This window comes from Oncorhynchus kisutch, linkage group LG20 (genome assembly GCF_002021735.2).
Source record: "Oncorhynchus kisutch isolate 150728-3 linkage group LG20, Okis_V2, whole genome shotgun sequence".
Lineage (NCBI taxonomy): Eukaryota > Metazoa > Chordata > Actinopteri > Salmoniformes > Salmonidae > Oncorhynchus > Oncorhynchus kisutch.
Window position 1 is genome coordinate 20,765,044 of NC_034193.2, and position 20,160 is coordinate 20,785,203.

The 20,160-nt window shown below is 47.2% G+C and overlaps 1 protein-coding gene across 10 annotated transcripts in view; it reads right to left on the reverse strand.

Annotated features, from left to right (window-relative positions):
• The window catches only part of raraa (retinoic acid receptor, alpha a), a 224,438-nt gene that overhangs the window by 8,100 nt on the left and 196,178 nt on the right, over window positions 1–20,160 (reverse strand). For 6 of the 10 annotated variants that reach the window (XM_031799027.1, XM_020453661.2, XM_020453663.2 and 3 more), the window contains 4 exons: window positions 11,177–11,325; window positions 5,300–5,441; window positions 2,888–3,004; window positions 21–181 (listed from right to left, as the gene is read on the reverse strand). In XM_031799027.1, the coding sequence (XP_031654887.1) occupies window positions 21–181; window positions 2,888–3,004; window positions 5,300–5,441; window positions 11,177–11,325 (569 nt within the window). The remainder of the gene's footprint in view (window positions 1–20; window positions 182–2,887; window positions 3,005–5,299; window positions 5,442–11,176; window positions 11,326–20,160) is intronic. The other 4 variants (XM_031799030.1, XM_031799029.1, XM_031799028.1 and 1 more) reach the window with 1 other exon arrangement.

Sequence of the window (20,160 nt, forward strand, 5' to 3'; positions counted from 1 at the left end):
CTAAGTATTGTGGTGCTCACCGTAGTGTATTTGCCGAGCTGGCAGAGGGAAGGGAAGGTCTCCTTATGTGCCTTGCTGACCCTGTTGATCATCTGCTCCGTCTCAGTACTCAGCACGTAGCTCTCAGTGCACTCCGGCTTCTTCTCATCCTTCTTCTTCTTGTTCCGGTCGTTCCTCACCGCTGACGGGAGAGAGAAGGAAGAGAAGCAGGGTTTAGGAACAGGGAGGCCATTTAGCAGTGGAATGTCTAAAAGGTGTGTTAAAAAGAAGGGGGCTTCCGAGGTAAATTTGGTATGTCTCGGTTACAGTTGGTTGGTTTACAAACAGTCTAGGAAGGATACTGCTTTTCCTGCCTAAACTAGAAAGTAATTGTGATATCAAAGACAGAAATAAAACCAAAATGAAATGGCAAGACCATCGGTGAAATTAAACTGCGGGTAAAGCACCCAGGATTTCACTTGTGTTGGGGGGGGACAAATTGTGGAACAGTATTTAAATTGTGGCGGTATCTAGACTGAAACTAAGAGGGGATTGAGATATAAAATAGAGGTAGCAAAAGGACAAGAGTAGGAGGTGGTGTATGTAGGCTAGCTAACAGGACAGATACCCGATAGAAGAGGATGATTAAGTGGCAGAAGGAAAACATCAAGCTCCGAGGGCCTCTGTAGCTAAGAAGCCAGCAGAACACATTCCAGCTCTGATCCCATCCGGGAAGATAAACGACCATGAGAGGTCGGCCCAGGGGGGACAGAGATATTACTGAGGAAATAATCCAAAAGGAAAGCCTGAGAAATGCCATTCCCCGCGGCGCTCCGACCGCTGCTGTGAATGTAGCTACACTCACTCCCGAAATGACAAATACACCAGCCGCTGCTGTGTTTAGCATTGGAAAGCCATTAGGGTATATTCAGCTCTCTCCCTCCTCCCCCTCCCTCCCCTCACCCACCCTGGGGTGTATAGGTCTGACGAGGGGAGGCGGGTTAGGTGATAAATAGCGTTGGCGGATAAGGTCGTTCATAATGCTGACACATTGCTACTGCTTTCATTAGAGGCCCTGGCTAATCTAATAACATAATATGACAAATATCCAGGCGGTAATGGTTTTAAGGGCTCGACTGAGCCCCCGCTCCCACTAGCTGCACAACCCCCTCTAGCTTTCGCTCTCATGCACTCTGTCTATCTCCATCACTGTTGCGCATTCCTCTCTTCTCCCTCTCTTTAATCCTCAATCGCCAGCTTATTTCCCTCTTTGTCGCTCCAAGCTTCACTTGTTCTCTGATAGGTCTTCCCTGGGTTTGTTGTTTTCCTCTTCTCACCCCTTTCCCCAGACCACAGCTCGAGCCCCAGCGCAGACCCAGTGGTCCCAGACCTCGACCCAGAGGTTAACCTTAGGCACAGACCCTGGATCAGTTCCCCCTGTCCAAATCCTAACCATTATAGGGGTACACAAAAGTCATCACAGATTACTGTCTGTCTAGGGACAACATCTGACCCAGGGCCAGAAAGGGATGCACCGTACAGGGACAACATTCATTAAATCAGTCCACAGACACGGGGGGGGGGGGGGGGGGGGGTCCAGGTCTGATACTCACACACTATACAACAGCAGATCCTGCATTTGCTAGGTAAGCGCACCCTCAAATCACTAAGACTTCAGATGAAAATGAGACTTTTGGCAAAATTTGGCACAATTACAGAGATATTGATTAATGTGCGTCACTAACAAGTAAGTAAAGTAAAGCACTTTCTTACATCTATACAACTACGCATTGCCAACAGCTATTTCTTCTTGCCACAAAGTCCATCCACCTTTAAAGGAGCTGACAGGTGAGGAGAGCTGAGAATGATGTGAGTGTGTGTGCGTATGTGTGTGTCTCGGGCCCTCCCCCGCTCTCCCGTACCTGTCAAAGCGACTCAGCCAGCCCCCCCCCCCCAACCGCCATTACGGCGCCCGTTGGAGACGTTAAATGAATTCCCTAAATAAAAGTGGAGAATCCTTAACGCAGAGACATTACCCGTGCTGACAAATTGGCACCGCAATCAAAAGCTGCACAACACAATTGAACGCAGTCATTAAAGAACTATTAGCCGGGACTCGCGATCAGTCACGGAGAATTGCTGTGTGCAATAACTGGAGGGCGATCCATAGCAGGGCTAGCGAGGGGGAGAATAAATACAGCCCACAGCATTATTTTGTGTGTGTGTGTGTGTGTGTGTGTGTGTGTGTGTGTGTGTGTGTAAATCGTGGAATGTGTCTACACGAATGCTTTGTTTGAGCTATGAAGGATTCTTTCTAGCATTCTTAAAATGGTACGACCGTGTGGAATTGGGTTTCCCACTGATATGAAACACATTCTAGCAGTCTATTCATTGTAGCATATTGTATTGTATTGGGTATGCTAGAAGCAATACACATACTCCCATCAATCAATCACTTGTACTCATAGTGGATTTCACAATACAAAAGGCTACGTTTGACAATGTGTCTGCGTGCGTGTGTATGAATGTGTGGGTCCGTGCACGTGTGTGTGTGCATGAGAAAGCGAGAGAGGGCCAGCTAGCTGACAGACAGGGATAATTTGAAGGAGGAAAATTAAACCCATGACAGGTCGTCCATCACACAGATTAAATTCAATGGAAAGATAAAAATGTCAATGTTGCCCTGCTTCTCCTGCCTGCCTCTCTCTCGCTGCTCTGTTTTGGCCAGGCAATGATGAAACTTATTCTCCCTCTATCCTCTCCTACCCTCCTACCCTCCTCCTCCGTTCATACATGCTGGAGATGCTAGGGCACTGCACGGGAGATGAAAACAGGTGAAGAGGGATGGATGGAGGGAAAGAGGGGACGGAGGAATGGAGTTGGGGAAGGAGGGGGGGTGACTGCTTACCCGGGGGAGCTGCCCTGTCCGCCCCTGGCGCCCCAGTCTGTCCTCTCCCGGTCTCCAAGGGTGGGGGCGGCGGCTGGGGGCCCAACGCCATCCCGCCTTTGGAGCTGGAGCGAGGAGCTGAGGCGACAAGGAGGGGCACAGTTTTACCCCCTCGACAGGGCACACACTAACTAACACAGGGCTCCCCCGTAGTACAGTCCAGCCACACACACACACTCTACTACAGTAATTACAGCGGGGAACGTGTGTACAATGAAATGGACTGTCCTATAATCTGAACGTTAATAACCAAATTCAAAACACAACTAAAAAAATGTAAAAAACTTGAATAGGCATATTCTCTGTCGTACACAGACTGTATTGAAAACCACACAACTTCATGACATGGATCAGAGCATTTCCCCCAAAAACTCCAGGCCAGCCCCTGCCTTTCCTCGACATCACTGACTCCTCTCTCAGGCTTTCCCTGGTAACCCCCCCCCCATCTCTCCCCTCCTTCTCTTTCACTCGCTCTCCCCCTCTCTGCCTCGGCATGGCCACCTGGCACCGGTCCTGACGGTGTTGGAGCTGTCGGGCAGACGCAAGGTCACCGAGACGTCCCCTAGCAGAGCGGCCGGCCCTCCCAGCCTCCTCGGTAGCTCCCCGCAGGTCCCCAGATGGCCAGCCCCCCCCCCCCCCCCCCCCCCCCCCCCGATGGAGCCCCGCAACACAACCAAAGTCATCAGCCAGGACACAGGGACACACGGAGAAAGACATCTCAACACTACACCCTCACATAACCCAATCAGTACACACACACACACAGAATAAATAGAGGGAGTATGGGAGAGTAAAGGCATCCGTCAGCATGCTTCCCAGACTAAACAGTTCGGAAGAGTTTGTGCATATATTATGACGACATTTTTGTTAGTTTTGGACTCCGGTGAGGTTTTGAAAATCGTGGTTTCGGGAACCCAACATTGTTTCCCGAGGAAAGCCGAAGTCCGGAGCGAATGTCTATACCCGTTAGTCGGTGATTGGTCAACAGTAGGGATTCTTCAATAAAGTCTGTTGTCATTCAATCTTTCAATGAGAGACGAAATACTGCACCAAACATCTTAGTTAGCTGTGAAATTGCGTGACTAAAATCTCCTCTGCAAAAACTTTCAAATTGATGACAGATTTCTTGAGTTATCTCAGATGAATTCTGACTATTGTGAGGAAGTGTATACTGGCTACGGTGTCTCAAAATGGACAATATGTACAGTATTGTCGCTTTTTTCTTGTTTTTCAAGCGAAGGCTGAAGGGAGCATGCGAGCACACTCTTTCGGTTCACCTAGCGGAGTCCAGCATGCTGACGCCTTAAGAGTGAACCTATATGGCTACTTTTTGAACTTAAGATAGAAGTTGGCCCTTAACCATTAGGGAGATGAACAGAAGAAAGATCTCACCCTGTATCAGTTGTTAGGTTCCACTTCTACCTATCCTGTCTATTTACCTTCAGCCATGCAGTACCGACTTCAAGCCACAAGATGGCAGTGCCATTTCAAACTATCTCCCGTCTGTCCCTGTGGTGGGTGTTGCAGAGCCGGCCTGCCGTAATCCTCATAATCATGATTAATGGGCCCATTCAGAGGTAAGGAGCGCTGAGGATAACTTACTTTACAGTAGGCCTCAGACGGCCAGCCGCGTGGGAAACTCGCAGAGCGCTTACAGTACCATGAAGAGGGTAAATACCATAGTAGAGAGACGACAGAGAGAGGGAGGAGTGTGCCCGCCTGTGTGTGTGTGTGTGTGTGTCAGTATATTTACAATGCCTACAGTGTGGACCTGTGTGTGTGTGTGTGTCTCACCTCCACCAATTAGCTCATCTGGTCTGACAGTGTGTGTATGTGTATGTGTGAGGGGAGGGAGTGTGTTGACACAGCCCCAGGGATGCACTGATCAGAGGCGACGCCTGCTCATTCACTCTCCGCAGGTGCTAATATATTCATCACAGAGGTCCACTAAGACTCACTATGCTACCACTATTACTGTGCAAAGCCAAAATGTGTATTGGGGCAGTGTACACTACCCACATATATATGCACGCACCCACACACACACACACACACACACACACACACTTCTGAGGCCCTATGATAGAGAATGATGATTGTGATCAGAGTTTTTGTTGTGTAGTATAGGCTCGACTGGACAGTGCCGCGTACTTCAGTGACGCATGATATCCCATCAATCAGAACTCAATCAAACACCCAGACATTTCATCCCAGATGGCAGTCGAACGGAAATGATTTAATTGTCCTGATTGTCAGTGCATAGTTTGGATAACGACATGGCCTCTGTGGATGACGTCCTGACCCGGGAGGTGTAGCGTATAGTGTACTGAGGTTAGGGTTGGCAGGGTGATGTAGTTTAGCAGTGCTACTCACACTCCTTGGACATGCCCACTTCCAGACATTTCTGCAGCCGGCAGTACTGGCAGCGGTTCCTGGTGACCTTGTTGATGATGCAGTTCTTCTCCCGGTGACACGTGTACACCATGTTCTTCTGGATGCTCCTCCGAAAGAAGCCCTGGAGGACGGAGGAATGAAGACAGAGAGCGAGGAGAGGGAGAAAAAAAAGAGAGCGATGAGAAGAGAGAGATATTGTCAGTGAGCGTGAGGAGATTCAAGAACCTATAGATAGTCCCAGAGTGTTCCATAGGGTCCACAGTGCGTTACCCAAACACTACACTCTTGAAAGTCGTAGCCATGAATAATCTGCAGGAGAAATATTAACTCCTGTTGCCATCTCATGAGATCACCCACGTACCTTGGTAATAGCCCATTAGGACATTGAGAGATGCTTTTAGGACTTTAAGTAAGTCAAAACAGTTCGGGGATATGAAACGCAGAGGCCAATGGGCCTCTAGCTATTTTCCATGACCTACTTTATATATTTAAAATGGCCCAGCAAAAAGAAATTCTGGGTCGGGGCCAACTGAAAATCATTACAGAGAGAGAACATGGGTTTAAAATGCTTACAAAAAAAACCCCGCTCGCCGCAGATAATTATGTTTCAGCAGATATCTGAAACAAAACGAAAGGACATGAGGAGGGTGTCAGATACACAAAAGTCGCCAACCCATGCGTCTCAAAGCTCCAAAAACCTAAAAACCCCAACAAAAGCTCACAAACGGTACATCTACCATTCGAGGCATCTACCCCCTTTGTGTATTCTGGCAAGGCAGAGACTGTAGAGGATGCCATCAGTATCAAGCACAATGTGGAAGTTATAACTTCTATTTCTTTTCATTAGCCACTCAATGGGTTAATCACTGGCAACATTGACGGGCGGAGGAGCGACGGTGGGTCATAGGTCATATTGAATCACGGAGGAAAGGGGGTGGGTCATGTTGAATCACGGAGGAAAGGGGGTGGGTCAATGTGTATCACGGAGGAAAGGGGGTGGGTCATGTTTGGGTGGGGCCGGCTGGCAGGGGAGCGCCACAATTCCAGGAGATTAGCTCTCTGGCCGACAGATGGACTAAAACCCACAATTTGTCCTTCCCGGATCATGGGCTATCCTTCGCTCTTCTCGTCCTACCCCTCCTGAGAGGAGAGACAGGCAGGCTGATAGGTGGGGAGGGATCCTATTTGAAGGTGAGCGAGATGAGAGGAACCGTATTATTACAGTATACTGTAGGCTATATATGTGCGTTTGATCAATCGATTAAAGTGCTATTGCGTAAACGTGGCACAACTGTAAGGGACGGCAGCATCCAGAAGAGGCCATCTCAGTCTACGGACTTGAACCCCATTGAAAACCTGTGGTTTGAACTGAAGAGGGCGGTCCCATAAGTGCAGACGAAGGATATCATTGTTCTGGAAAGGTCTAAGATCCCTTCCAATGTGTTCTGTAATCTCATAAAACATTTTAGAAAAAGGCTCAGCGCCGTTATCCTCGTGAGGTATTGAAAGGTATTGAAAACAGGGGTGCCAATAATTTTGACCCATATCTTTTAGAGAGAAAATATGTTTTTCTTGGTAAACAAAATCTCTTTCTATGAGCAATTGTATTAGTATAAAATAATATTATTTGAATTTTTGGGGGAGCATACACTATAGCTCAGTGTTTATATTATTTTGCTCGCGTTTATTAAGGGTGCCAATAATATTGGACCTGACTCATGTGCATGTGTGTGTGGTAACGGTTGATTGTGTGGGAAAGGTCTGAAACTGCACAGGGGAAAAAAAAAGCATGAATCCTCTTATACTTGTAGTTCACAAACTGTGCCTAGAGTAAAGCCAGCCTCCCCAGACTCCCACTGAGTGTGCAGGTGTCCTCATGCGACCATCTGAAAATGCCCAGAGACTCTGCCTCTCCTGCTCGGCGACTACGTCTGTGACAGGCACATTACTAAAGAAGTGACTAACAAGGACAGCTAAAAACACCACAACAACATCAGAGAGACGAGCAATGTTGGGGGGGGGGGGTTAATCTCTTTCGCATCAAAGAAAATAAAAAGAGAGGGTTCATGCTGTGCACCGATGCCTCGGAGGCAAAAACATAAATATGAAGAGAGCATGCAAATGTTATGTTAAAGTGTTTATATCTGGGAGAAAGAGAGGGAACATGAGAGAGTTCTCCACTTCAACAACAAACAAATGAGCCATCTCTAAGTAGCTTGTTCCGACCATATCCCTCAACGCCCCCCCCCCCCCCCCCCCCCCCCCCCAGGGTTGGGCTTTGTAGCTGGGCTAGTTAAGGAGATGCTAAAATGCTAACCCTCAACTTACCCCAGTCTCCGATGACTGGCTGTATATACATGAATATGCCTGTAGGGTTGAATTATTGAGAATGCCAAGCTTCATCACCTCCTATGGTGAACAGGACAGAGGGGAGGCGAATGCTGAATTTGTGAAAGTTCTGCTGGGGGGGCGGTGACTAGCAGCTGGCGCCGGGGTAGCTACCACCCGGCAGGGATGTACACACGCTTGCACGCACAGCACCCAGTTTTAGCCAGTTTGTTTCTTATATAGCCAACATGAAGTCATGGTCCTGTTTTCATATTGACTCAGACTGCACGCACGCACTCACTCTACATCTCTCCATCAATAGCTAGTATTCAGTGATTAGCATATTTAAAATCAGGGACAATTAGAAAACAAGGAGTAGTGTGAAGTTAAGAGACATTAAAAGCTATTGAGGACGTGCAACAGGCAACTCCGGCAAGTGGTGCATTTCTGCCCCCATAAAAGGGCAGGATAAGGATAAGTCTCTATTAGAGGGCAGGTTAAGTTCCATTGAAGGCGGCGAGATCTTGCTGTGTTAAAACAGGACTCTTTCGGCTCCAGAATCTCCACTCATCTCTTTGTTGTCCCCTTTCGGTCATCTCTACTCTCCTCCTCTCCGGGTCCTTATGTCCCTGTCTTTCTAATCTCTCCTCCTCTTCCTAATCCCTCTTTTCTCATCTCCACTGTGGATGCCGTGACCAGCCTTCCTTCGAGTGTCAACTGGGCTCCTTCCTGCAGCACCTCTTTCCCTCACTCCGTCCCCCGCCCCAGGCCAGGTGTTCACTTCACCGGGCCCAGCCATGTGAGGCAGGCCTAATGGTCACCTGTCACCACCGCAGCCAGTCATCCAGCCTCCCTCTCTGCCTGCCAGTCTTAGAACATCGCCCTGCCCTCAACCCCTCTAACACCATCCCCTTAAACCCCCATCCCTCGACCTCCATGCACTACAGATGAACAGCAAGTCCCCCAGCGCACCACTGCTTACACAAGCTTACACAACCCGGTCTTATGAAACACTGTACTGCAGATAAGGCGGCCAGATACCACTTCAGAAGGCAGACGGTTGCCTTATTACAGGACAGAGTGCAAGTCAGTGTACCTGCTGCTTTCATAACACGTCTCACATAACCACGCGAAAAGGCTTGCGAGGCCTGATCAATGGAGAGCTCGGGAGTGAAGAACACGTATGATATTTGAGGACGTGCTGGAGATGGCTTACGACACATGCATGGGGAGTGGGGATAACAAGTGTATGTGTTGACTCTTGCTGAATGAGGGTGCAGCTCTTCTGCACCCGGCCGGAGCACGCGCTTTTGATAATGACTTAATTTGGAGTTCGAACGACACAGCAGATCCACACTCTCCAACTAAAGCCACTAACATAATATATTTTTCCATATAGTTTATGAGAACTGTATAGCGCAATATTATTGAAGCATAGCCCACATCTGGCAGTCCCATCATATATAGATAGAGTATAGGGCGGCAGGTAGCCTAGTGGTTAAGACTGTCGGGCCAGTAACCGAAAGGTCGCTGGTTTGAAACCCCACTTCGACTAGGTGAAAAATCTGTCGCTGTGCCCTTAAGCAAGGCAGTTGGCCCCCACAACAACTGCTCCCCAGATGCCGATGACATAGATTAATTAAGGTATAGATCGATTAAGGCAGCCCCTCTCACCTCTCTGATTCAGAGGGGTTGGGTTAACTTCTCTAGGGTAGGGGGCAGCATTGGGAATTTTGGATGAAAAGCGTGCCCAAATTAAACTGCCCGCTACTCCGCCATAAAAGCTAGAATATGCATATAATTAGTAGATTTGGATAGAAAACACTGAAGTTTCTAAAACTGTTTGAATGATGTCTGCGAGTATAAAAGAACTCATATGGCAGGTAAAAACCTGAGAAAAAAATCCAACCAGGAAGTGGGAAATCTGAGGTTTGTAGTTTTTCAACTCTTGACCTATCGAATACACAGTGTCTATGGGGTCATATTGCACTTCCTAAGGCTTCCACTAGATGTCAACAGTCTTTAGAACCTTGTTTGATGCTTCTACTGTGAGGTGGGGGCGAATGAGAGGGGAATGAGTCAGAGGTCTGCCAGAGAGCCACGAGCTCAATCTCACGCGTTCACGTGATAGTTAGCTCTGTTCCATTGCTTTTCTACAGACAAAGGAATTCTCCGGTTGGAACATTGTTGAAGATTTATGTTAAAAACATCCTAAAGATTGATTCTATACATTGTTTGACATGTTTCTACAGACTGTAGTAACGGAACTTTTTGACTTTGTCTGCTCCTAGTGATCGCGCGTCGTGAGTTTGGATTGTGTACTGAATGCGCAAACAAAAAGGAGGTATTTGGACATAAATGATGGACATTATCGAACAAAAACCAACATTTATTGTGGAACTGGGATTCCTGGGAGTGCATTCTGATGAAGATCCAAGGTAAGTGAATATTTATGATGCTATTTCTGACTTCTGTTGACTACACAACATGGCGGATATCTGCTTGGGTTGTTTTGGTCTCTGAGCGCCGTACTCAGATTATTGCATGGTATGCTTTTTCCGTAAAGTTTTTAAAAAATCTGACACAGCGGTTGCATTAAGGAGAAGTGGATATAAAATTCCATGCATAACAATTGTATCTTTTAGCAATGTTTATTATGAGTATTTCTGTAAATTGATGTGGCTCTCTGCAAAATCACCCGATGTTTTGGAACTACTGAACATAACGCGCAAATGTAAACTCAGATTTTTGGATATAAATATGAACTTTACCGAACAAAACATACATGTATTGTGTAACATGACGTCCTATGAGTGTCATCTGATGAAGATCAAAGGTTAGTGATTAATTTGATCTATATTTCTGCTTTTTGTGACTCCTCTCTTTGGCTGGAAAAAAATGGCTGTGTTTTTCTGTGACTTGGCTCTGACCTAACAATCGTTTGGTTTGCTTTCGTCGTAAAGCTTTTTTGAAAATTGGACACTGTGGCTGGATTTACAACAAGTGTATCTTTAAAATGGTGTAAAATACATGTATGTTTGAGGAATTTTAATTATGGGGATTTCTGTTGATTTGAATTTGGCGCCCTGCAGTTCCACGTACCCTAGAGAGGCTAAATGCGGAAGACACATTTCGGGTTGAGCAACTGATTGGGTATATTCCCTAGATATAGGAGGTTAGAATAAGCAATGACATAAGAGATAGTCCAGTCCATTATTTTTAGACCACCCCCCAATTGGAACTTTGGATAACGTTCATTGGAAATACTAGACATAGCATGTGTTCAAATGTTCAGGGGTGGTTACTCCCATTCCAAACCAGGACAAGCAGGATATGTGTTAGAAATATCATCATGGGCACCCCTATATGCATTCAGAACATTGGGCCAGCCCACCATTTATAGAACATCCCCCAGAATCAATGTACAATTTGAACCTTGGATCAAATAGAAAGAAATATAGCATAGAATAGAATGAGATATAGAATGGAATATCGTGTATGGATATAAGGTTAGGTGGTGTGTCTCACCTTGCAGCCTTCACAGGCGCTGACTCCATAGTGGTATCCTGAGGACTTGTCTTGGCACACAAAGCAGGGCTTGTAGACCCGCGGGGGAGGAGGGGGCGACGGCGGGCTCGGCACTATCTCCTCTGAGCTGGTACTCTGCGTCTCTATAGCTGTGGGAGAGATAAGGGGGGGGGAGATGCTTAGTACATACTACTTAACACACACACACACACACACACTTCCTAACAACACATTCAGCGACAGAAACGACAAGGACAATATCTTTTATAGGCCACTATCGTATCCCGGACAAGAAAGACTTGGTATTGTCGAGAGAGTCTCTCTCTGAGCTCTTGGCAAGAAACAGGCCTACACGGTGAATCAAAGCAAGGCTTGAGCCGAAGAGAAAAGCAGGCCATCCTTGTTTACCGGTAACCTTGGGGGGGATTCCACATATCAATCGAGACAATGTAAGCAGCGGAGATCACATAAGGATGTCCTGAATGGCTGTATAGAGGAACTGGCTCACCCATCAGGGAAGGAACTCGACAGATAACAGTATTCTCTCTAGGCTGTGTGTGAATGAATGGTGCTTCTAGCGAGGAATAATGTTCTGCTGGACTAGCGTCAATTACACGCCGTTGTATAAGATATACGAGTCCTGGTGTATATGGTCACCAAGGATGTGTAGGTCTAATGAAATCGAGCGGTATCGTCATGTTTTCACAGAGAGAAAAGGTGACAAAAGCTAAGGTCAAGTTGGACATTGAGAACCAGACACCCCAAGGCTGTTCACAGTCATCCTTTCTCTTCCTCTAATTCTCTCCACCCCCCCCCCCCCCCCCCCCCCTCTCAGAGTCACAAAACAAACAGGCCGTAAGACGCTAAAGACGGGCGAATTAACGAAGATAATTAGTCGGGAGCCCTTGATATGAGACCTAAGATGATTATTCTTGAGCTAGACAGGCTATAAAGGGATCAGGTGAGCAGCTGCACTCAGCTGTTCATCCAAGGCCAAGGCATACTGGCTGTCGAATGAAGTTCTTTTTTGTTTTATTCAACTAGTATACGGCAGGCCTCTGGGAGGGGGGGGGGGGGTAGAGAAATGCTGTTGTTGGGTTGAAGTAACAGGCACGGTGGACTATGCCCTTAATATCCTCTGTGTGTTTCACAAAACCTCTGTAATCACACACACGCACACACGTCAGTCATATACTGTAGCTAGCACACACACACACCAGTCATACACTGTAGCACACACAGACACACACAAACAGATTGAGAAATTGTGACGTCTCGTTCTCGGAGCTGCCCAGAGGCCCGGGCGGCACTCGTGTGTAAATAAACAAACTATATTTAACACAAGCCTCACGGGTTCACCAGGCTTGCAGTACAGCTGGGAACAGACTCCACGTGACGCAGCAGACAGCCGTTCTGGATGGAAACACCACGGTCTCGCTCACCGACGCAAACACACATGTCCATCATCCACATAATCTCCCCCTCTTCACTCACAGCTCGCGCTCTCTTTGTAATGTGTCTGTTCATGTTTCTGCAGTTTGCATGGTCCCGAAAAACTCTTGGGAAGAGTACATTCAGACAACCCAAATACACCAGGCTGATGCATACCAATATGCTCACGCTCACCGCTGGAAAAACATCAAATAAATGTTAAAACCAACCCCAAATGATCCTGATATCTCCCTTTTCACGAGGCAAACATACAGTATATCCACGAGGTTCAGATATCCTGATAGCAGTAACGCAGTTAACTGTAAAGACAACACCAATGAAGCTCATAATGAAGGGACCAGCTGCAACACTAATCAGACCCAGGATATAAAAGACAATCTCACTCCTGTCTCTCACTCAAAACAGGAAGAATTATTATTATAATATATATTTTTTTACCTTTAACTAGGCACGTGAGTTCAGAACAGATTCTTACTTACAATGATGGCCTACACTGGCAAGGGCTGGACGATGCTGGGGCAATTGGCACCGCCCTATGGTGTCTGTAGTGACACCCCTAGCACTGAGATGCAGTGCCTTTGATTGCTGCGCCACTCGGGAGCACGAATGACAGAGTGGGTGGATGTCTTTAAAAGTGGTCCACTGTTTTCAACAGACCAGCAGCATATTGTAACATGTGCGAATACTTCCTCTATTACTTTGGCTTCCTAGTGCTTTAGCATTAGGGGACAAATTGAAGCTTATTTAGCCCATGTGGCTAGCATGCTCCTGTACAACCTAGGGTGGTCTCATTAGTCAACCCTGTTGTACCCATACCTCCCTCATCATACCAGCTGTGTCCCACAGTTATTATGAGATCCGTTCTGTGGGTTTCTGCTAAATGTCACAAGCTCCCTTGTGTGGCCCTACTCCCTAGAGCAGGGCTCTCCAACTCTGTTCCCGGAGAGATACTGTTCTGTAGGTTTTAGCTCTGTTCCCGGAGAGATACTGTTCTGTAGGTTTTAGCTCTGTTCCCGGAGAGATACTGTTCTGTAGGTTTTAGCTCTGTTCCCGGAGAGATACTGTTCTGTAGGTTTTAGCTCTGTTCCCGGAGAGATACTGTTCTGTAGGTTTTAGCTCTGTTCCCGGAGAGATACTGTTCTGTAGGTTTTAGCTCTGTTCCCAGAGAGATACTGTTCTGTATTTTTTAGCTCTGTTCCCGGAGAGATACTGTTCTGTAGGTTTTAGCTCTGTTCCCGGAGAGATACTGTTCTGTAGGTTTTAGCTCTGTTCCCAGAGAGATACTGTTCTGTAGGTTTTAGCTCTGTTCCCGGAGAGATACTGTTCTGTAGGTTTTAGCTCTGTTCCCAGAGAGATACTGTTCTGTAGGTTTTAGCTGTAACCCTAATCTAGCACACCTGATTCTAATAATGAGCTGTTTGGTAAGAAGAATCAGGTTAGTTACTGGAGTTGGCATTAAACTGGAGTTGGGGTTAAAACCTACAGGAGGGTAGCTCTCCAGGAACAGGGTTGGAGTTAAAACCTACAGGAGGGTAGCTCTCCAGGAACAGGGTTGGAGTTAAAACCTACAGGAAGGTAGCTCTCCAGGAACAGAGACAGAACACACACACTCAACGGGCACTAATCGCACCACCGGCGTATGGAGAATGACCTTTAAAAACCTCCTCTTCTGCCTATGTGTAAACACAAACTAGCCTCGGGTCAGCACTTCAAAGCCTGTGCCTTTAAAATCATTTTATAGGAGGAAATGAAAAGGTGATCTCGTAACTGCTCTCTAGGGGACTCCACTTCTGTACATATATGTGCCCCCATTGCACTCGTTATTTAAAAAAAGGCATCTTCATTGTCATTCATCAGCCATGGAAAATTCCATGTAAAATGACACGGGTTCAAAGCCTAAGGAATACAGGCGTAATGAAATACAGAAGCACCTGTATGGCCAAAAGCCAGTCTGCATGAAGTGCAAAAGTTCAATATAAAGTATAGCTAAATATAAGCCCTCCGATAGTAACAAGGCCTGCGCAAGACTGGAAGCACAGTAACTGTTTACGGCAGTCTTACTCACCGCAGCTCACATGGCTCTCCACCTTGGCCCTGAGAGAGAGGGAGCGAGACGGAGAGAGAACGACTGAGCGAAAGAGTGGTAGAGGGGCAGAGCAGGAAAAACGCAATGTTATGTATACCTACCGCTCTGATACAGTATGAAGCACCTAGATGTGTGTGTAAGCTCATCCAAAGGAAAAACAGTATTAACCTTATGTATTTAATGTACCCAGAGGACAAGCTTAGAGGAAAGACTACAAATACACTCAACACTGCACTAATTAAATAGGGTCCGCTATTCGCTTCAACTGACGACGGACGGACAGGGGGGACACGAGAAGAAGTTAGAGAGATGCACTCAGAGCACCCTCTAATTCATTTGGGGAGGGGTGAAGGGTTGAGGACAGAGTGAGGGGTGAAGAATTGAGGACAGAGTGAGGGGTGAAGGGTTGAGGACAGAGTGAGGGGTGAAGGGTTGAGGACAGAGTGAGGGGTGAAGGGTTGAGGACAGAGTGAGGGGTGAAGGGTTGAGGACAGAGGGAGGGGTGAAGGGTTGAGGACAGAGGGAGGGGTGAAGGGTTGAGGACAGAGTGAGGGGTGAAGGGTTGAGGACAGAGGGAGGGATGAAGGGTTGAGGACAGAGGGAGGCGCTCATCGCCTTTTTTTGCTGTCATCAGCGTTCAGTCTTCGCTGATCCCATTGGCCCTGGCTGGCAGTCATTACTCTCATGTCAAACAAATGAAACCCAAGTAGAGCACCTCTTTACGTAACGCACCACATTCTCTCGCATTAGCAAATACCCATTCACCCTTTCCCTTCCTATTACACCCTACATTATTACCAGGTCCACAAACCTATTCACCCCTACTAAAACTGCCTTCATCAGACGTATGCAACCACGCATACAACCAAACACACGTACAGTACATATGCGCACAAGGGCAACAGCCCTCAGTGATCCACCGAGCCCCACTGCCACGCACACCTACACAGGCACACACACTAACTGTCCTAATGAGAGCACACATGAAGGAAAAAAAAAATGGACAAAATCTGGGACACAGGACAAGAGTCTGTGAGGGGACTGGTTACTGTAATTAAACACAATGGCCCAGTTCTGGAGCGCAGAGCAGAGCTGGGGCATTGAACAGAACAATGGCGGCCCTGTGGGATGGAGGGGCTGACTCAGAAGACAGAGCCCACAGGGCTGCTGCTACGGCTGCTGGGCCACACCAGCTCTACCACAGCAGATATAGAGCACCTCTGGGCAGTGCTACAGCCACAGGCCTGCCTGTTGTTCCCTAGCACTGATAAGGCTAGCTCGCCTCTGTAGACACCATGACAGAGAGGCTAGCTTAGCGATACTGTATAAAAGGCCAGCTAGGCTGTCCCTAGTACTATAAATACAGAGAGGCTAGCTTAGCGATACTGTATAAAGGCCAGCTAGGCTGTCCCTAGTCCTGTAAATACAGGGAGGCTAGCTTAGCGATACTGTATAAAGGCCTGCTAGGCCGTCCCTAGTCCTGTAAATACAGTACTTTATTGGAGTGGCAGGGGGTTGATGAACCATCTAAATATGATAGAGCTGTACTCAGGGGGGTAAAGACCATGTTCATGCACCATCTCTAGAGACATCGTCTAGATAGAGCTGGATATAGCCGAGACGTTCTATCTGAATCATCTCGACTTCAGTGAACCTCCTAGTCTCTGTGATCAGTATGACCGTGATTAGTGCGGAGCGACGAGCCCAAATTTCAGTTTATTTTTGTTTCTTTAAATAACAGCTGCCTGTTCTCATTGGTTCTTGCACGGGCAAGCCTGTAGGGCCGGCAGACAGACACGGAGAGGGAGAGAGGGACAGAAATTCACACAGGACGCGGCGCAAACTTGAGGGATAGAAAGCAGTTGCTTAGGTATCTCTACCCGACAATGCATCTAATTGATAGTTGTTATTCCGCAATATTAAAAGTATGCCTTATGGATTTTGAAGAACTACAGAAGTAGTGATTGTCAGACTGTAGGCAGCAAGCCAGCTAGACCAGCGGTTTCCCAAACTGGTCATGGGGACCCCCCTGGGTGAATGTTTTGGTTCTGGCCTTAGCACTACAAAGCTGATTCAAATAATCAAAGCTGGATGATGAGTTGGTTATTTGAATCCGCTGTGTAGTGCTAGGGGGAAAAACCAAAACATGCTCCGGGGGAGGGGGGACAGGACAGGGCTGGGGAAACCCTGAGCTAGACTACTAGCCTAAATGGGATAACTCTTTGGGACGCACAGTAATAGATGGCTGGCTGGCTGCTACTGCATGAACAGAGATGAGATGATGACTTGGAATGAAATGAAAGTTTTAAAAAAATACACACACACACACACCTGAAATACTTCATTAATGTGAAAAGGTTGGTTTATCAATAAGCGATAATGGGCTCTCTACCATCTTTGGGGTTTTATTAATGAAATAATAAAGTCATCAAACTAAAAAACATCTAATATAGACAACCAAAATATTTTGTTTATGTAAAGTATGTTAATAAATGAGCCTAAGTGCTAATGGGCAGTTAACCCAATTGTTTTGTTCTGTGTTATTCTGTACTACAGCATTCAACCCACATAATGCATTTATTGTAAAAAATAAAAATACAATTGAGAAGCTATTTAAAAACCGAACCTACCTCAAAAAAGCATTAATCGCATCATCTCTCTCTCTGGTTTCTCAGAATCCCCTTTGATGTTCACATTCCCAGACAAACGTACAAAAACAGTGTGTGTTGCATTTGTTTCGGCAGCCACAACATGTTAATGGGTTAACTTAATGTGCGTACACGGCAGCAGCACCCAAAGCACTGGCCATTTCATTAGCGCGAGTGTTGAGCGTTCACAATGTCGCTCCTTCGATTCACAAGTACACGTCAACCGTTGTGCTCACATTAGACATATTTTTAGTACTCAGTTACACTGTAGATTAGGCCGAACAACAGGACAAAGAAATGATTCAAGAGGCAGATCACATCTAATAAATCACACAAAAAAATAGGCGATATCAAAAGTTCTGACAATGCATTAAAACTAGCCTGATAACCTGTCAGTTTAAATCCTCTGTTATTGGCTAGAGGAGAAGCAGACTGGCACCCAGACTGTATAAAGACAACCATACAGAAAACCCTACTGGCTATCTTGTAAAGTTAAGCCTGAGTGGCTCAAAGCAGGCCTCATTCGTTGGCCTATTCCTGGGCTGTGTACGGTTCAGGTCTGGGTTATAGGCAGGGAGATTTGATTAACGTCATCCTCATGGGTGATTGGGCCCAGCTGTGAAGCATATTAATGAGATTTCAGCAATATTAGGGGGGAATTGTAACTACATTAGCCAACAGGCTGGCGGGGCTAGCAGTCATCGGGTGGGGTGAGGGGGAATTCACAGGGTCTTCCAGTGTACTGTCCTTTACGACCAGTCACAGGCTTCTGTGTTTCCTATTAGATTAGACCTCCGACACACACACACCCCCCCCCCCATTTGTCTCTCTGTTCAGTCTCCAGACACTACTCTAGTCCAGACCACCAGACTACGCCACAGGCTGGCAGACACAGACAGACATATTAGGGATGCTTTGAAGTCCGACCAAAATAATGAACTGACAACGTGGTTGAGGGATGGAAAGTGTCTCGTCTATAAGCCAAGGGGCATAAAGTTTTTCGTTAAAGTATCATAGGTCTCAAGAGACCAGACATGCTTCACGTTTAGAGACCGTTGATGTGCAGTCAAGTACTGTATGAGAATCACAGAGGGGCCTAAGATGGATGACAAAAGATTTGTCAGAAATGTGGGCAAGCAGGGAAGACAAACAAACAAACACTGCAGTATGCATTGTCAGCGTTCTACTAACTGCTGGGGGGGGGGAATACATCCATTTCCTACCTCACAGGGAAATCCTGCCATTCAACAGCACAACTTGACGCCAGTTCCCAAAACAACTAATAGATCAATATCATCTCAACACACACGCACATGGACGGACAGACGAGCCATGTAAGATACTCGTGGAAGAGGTAGGGTTTCAGGTGTTTTGGGGAATATGGGCAGGAACTCTGCTGTCCTTGCTTCAGGGGGAAGCGGTTTCCTCCATTGGGGTGCCAGGACAGAGAAGAGCTTGGACTGAGCTGAGCGGGAGCTAGGGGTGGGAGGGCCAAGAGACCAGAGGCGGCAGTACGGAATACTCGGGTTGTGGTGAAGGGTTTGAGTAGAGCCTGAAGGTAGGGAGGGGCAGTTCCTTACGCTGCTCCTTGGCAAGTGCCATGGTCTTGTAGTGGATGCGAGCTTCGACTGGAAGCCAGTGGAGTGTGCGGAGGAGCGGGGTGACATGGGAGAATTTTGGAAGGTTGAACACCAGGCGGGCTGCAGCCTTCTGGATAAGTTGCAGGGGTTTGATGGCACAGAATGGGAAGCGCAGCCAACAGCGAGTTGCTGTAGTCCAGACGGGAGATGACAAGTGCCTGGATTAGGACCTGTGCCACTTCCTGTGTAAGGTAAGGTTGTACTCTAAGGATGTTGTAGAGCATGACCCTGCAGGAGCGAGTCACTGCTTTGATGTTTAAAAAGAACGACAGGGTATTTGTCCAGGGTCACGTCAAGGTTCTTTGCACTCTGGGAAGGGGACACCATGGAGTTGTCAACCGTGATGGAGAGGTCCTGGAGAGGGCAAGCCTTACCCAGGAGGAAAAGCAGCTCTGTCTTGTCGAGGTTGAACATGAGGTGGTGGGCCGACATCCAAGCTGAGATATCTGCTGGGCACACAGAGATGCGTGACGCGGGGGAAGAAAATAAGTAGTTGAGTGTCATCCGCATAGCAATCATAGGAGAGATCATGTGAGGATATGACGGAGCTGAGTGACTTGGTGTATAGAGAGAAGAGGAGAGGGCCTAGAACCAAACCTTGGGGGAATACTTAGTAGTGAGAGTAAGTGGTGCGGACAAAGATCCTCTCCACGTCACCTGGTAGGAGCAACCTGCCGTGTGTAAGGAAATTTGCAACACAAACAAACATGGAAGAGAGTGAATGTGACACAGAGCACGGAGACACGGAGCTCGTACCTAAAAGAGGGGCAACTTCGGTCGCATGGACGTGGTTTGGGTATGAAAAGTCTGACACGGAGCAGAAAACCGTACACTGCAAATTATGACGCAGGCCGGTCCCGACAACAGGCTCAAACACCACTAACCTCTTTCACCACCTATGCAAAAATCATGTGAAACAGTACGGAGAGAGACTACGGATGAGACCCAGACAGGTACAGTGCTCAAAACAAACCACCGACACAGACGTTGCAACAGGCTTTTGCCCGCGGCACCACCATATGGCACAGAATCACGAAGATGGAAGGAGACAACAGCTGCCGTTACAACTTACATCTGCAAAGACATGGCCCCAATTTACACGGTCCAGAAATGGGGGTTTCGTGAGTTGGGGCTAACACTCGACCCAAGGTACCAAAT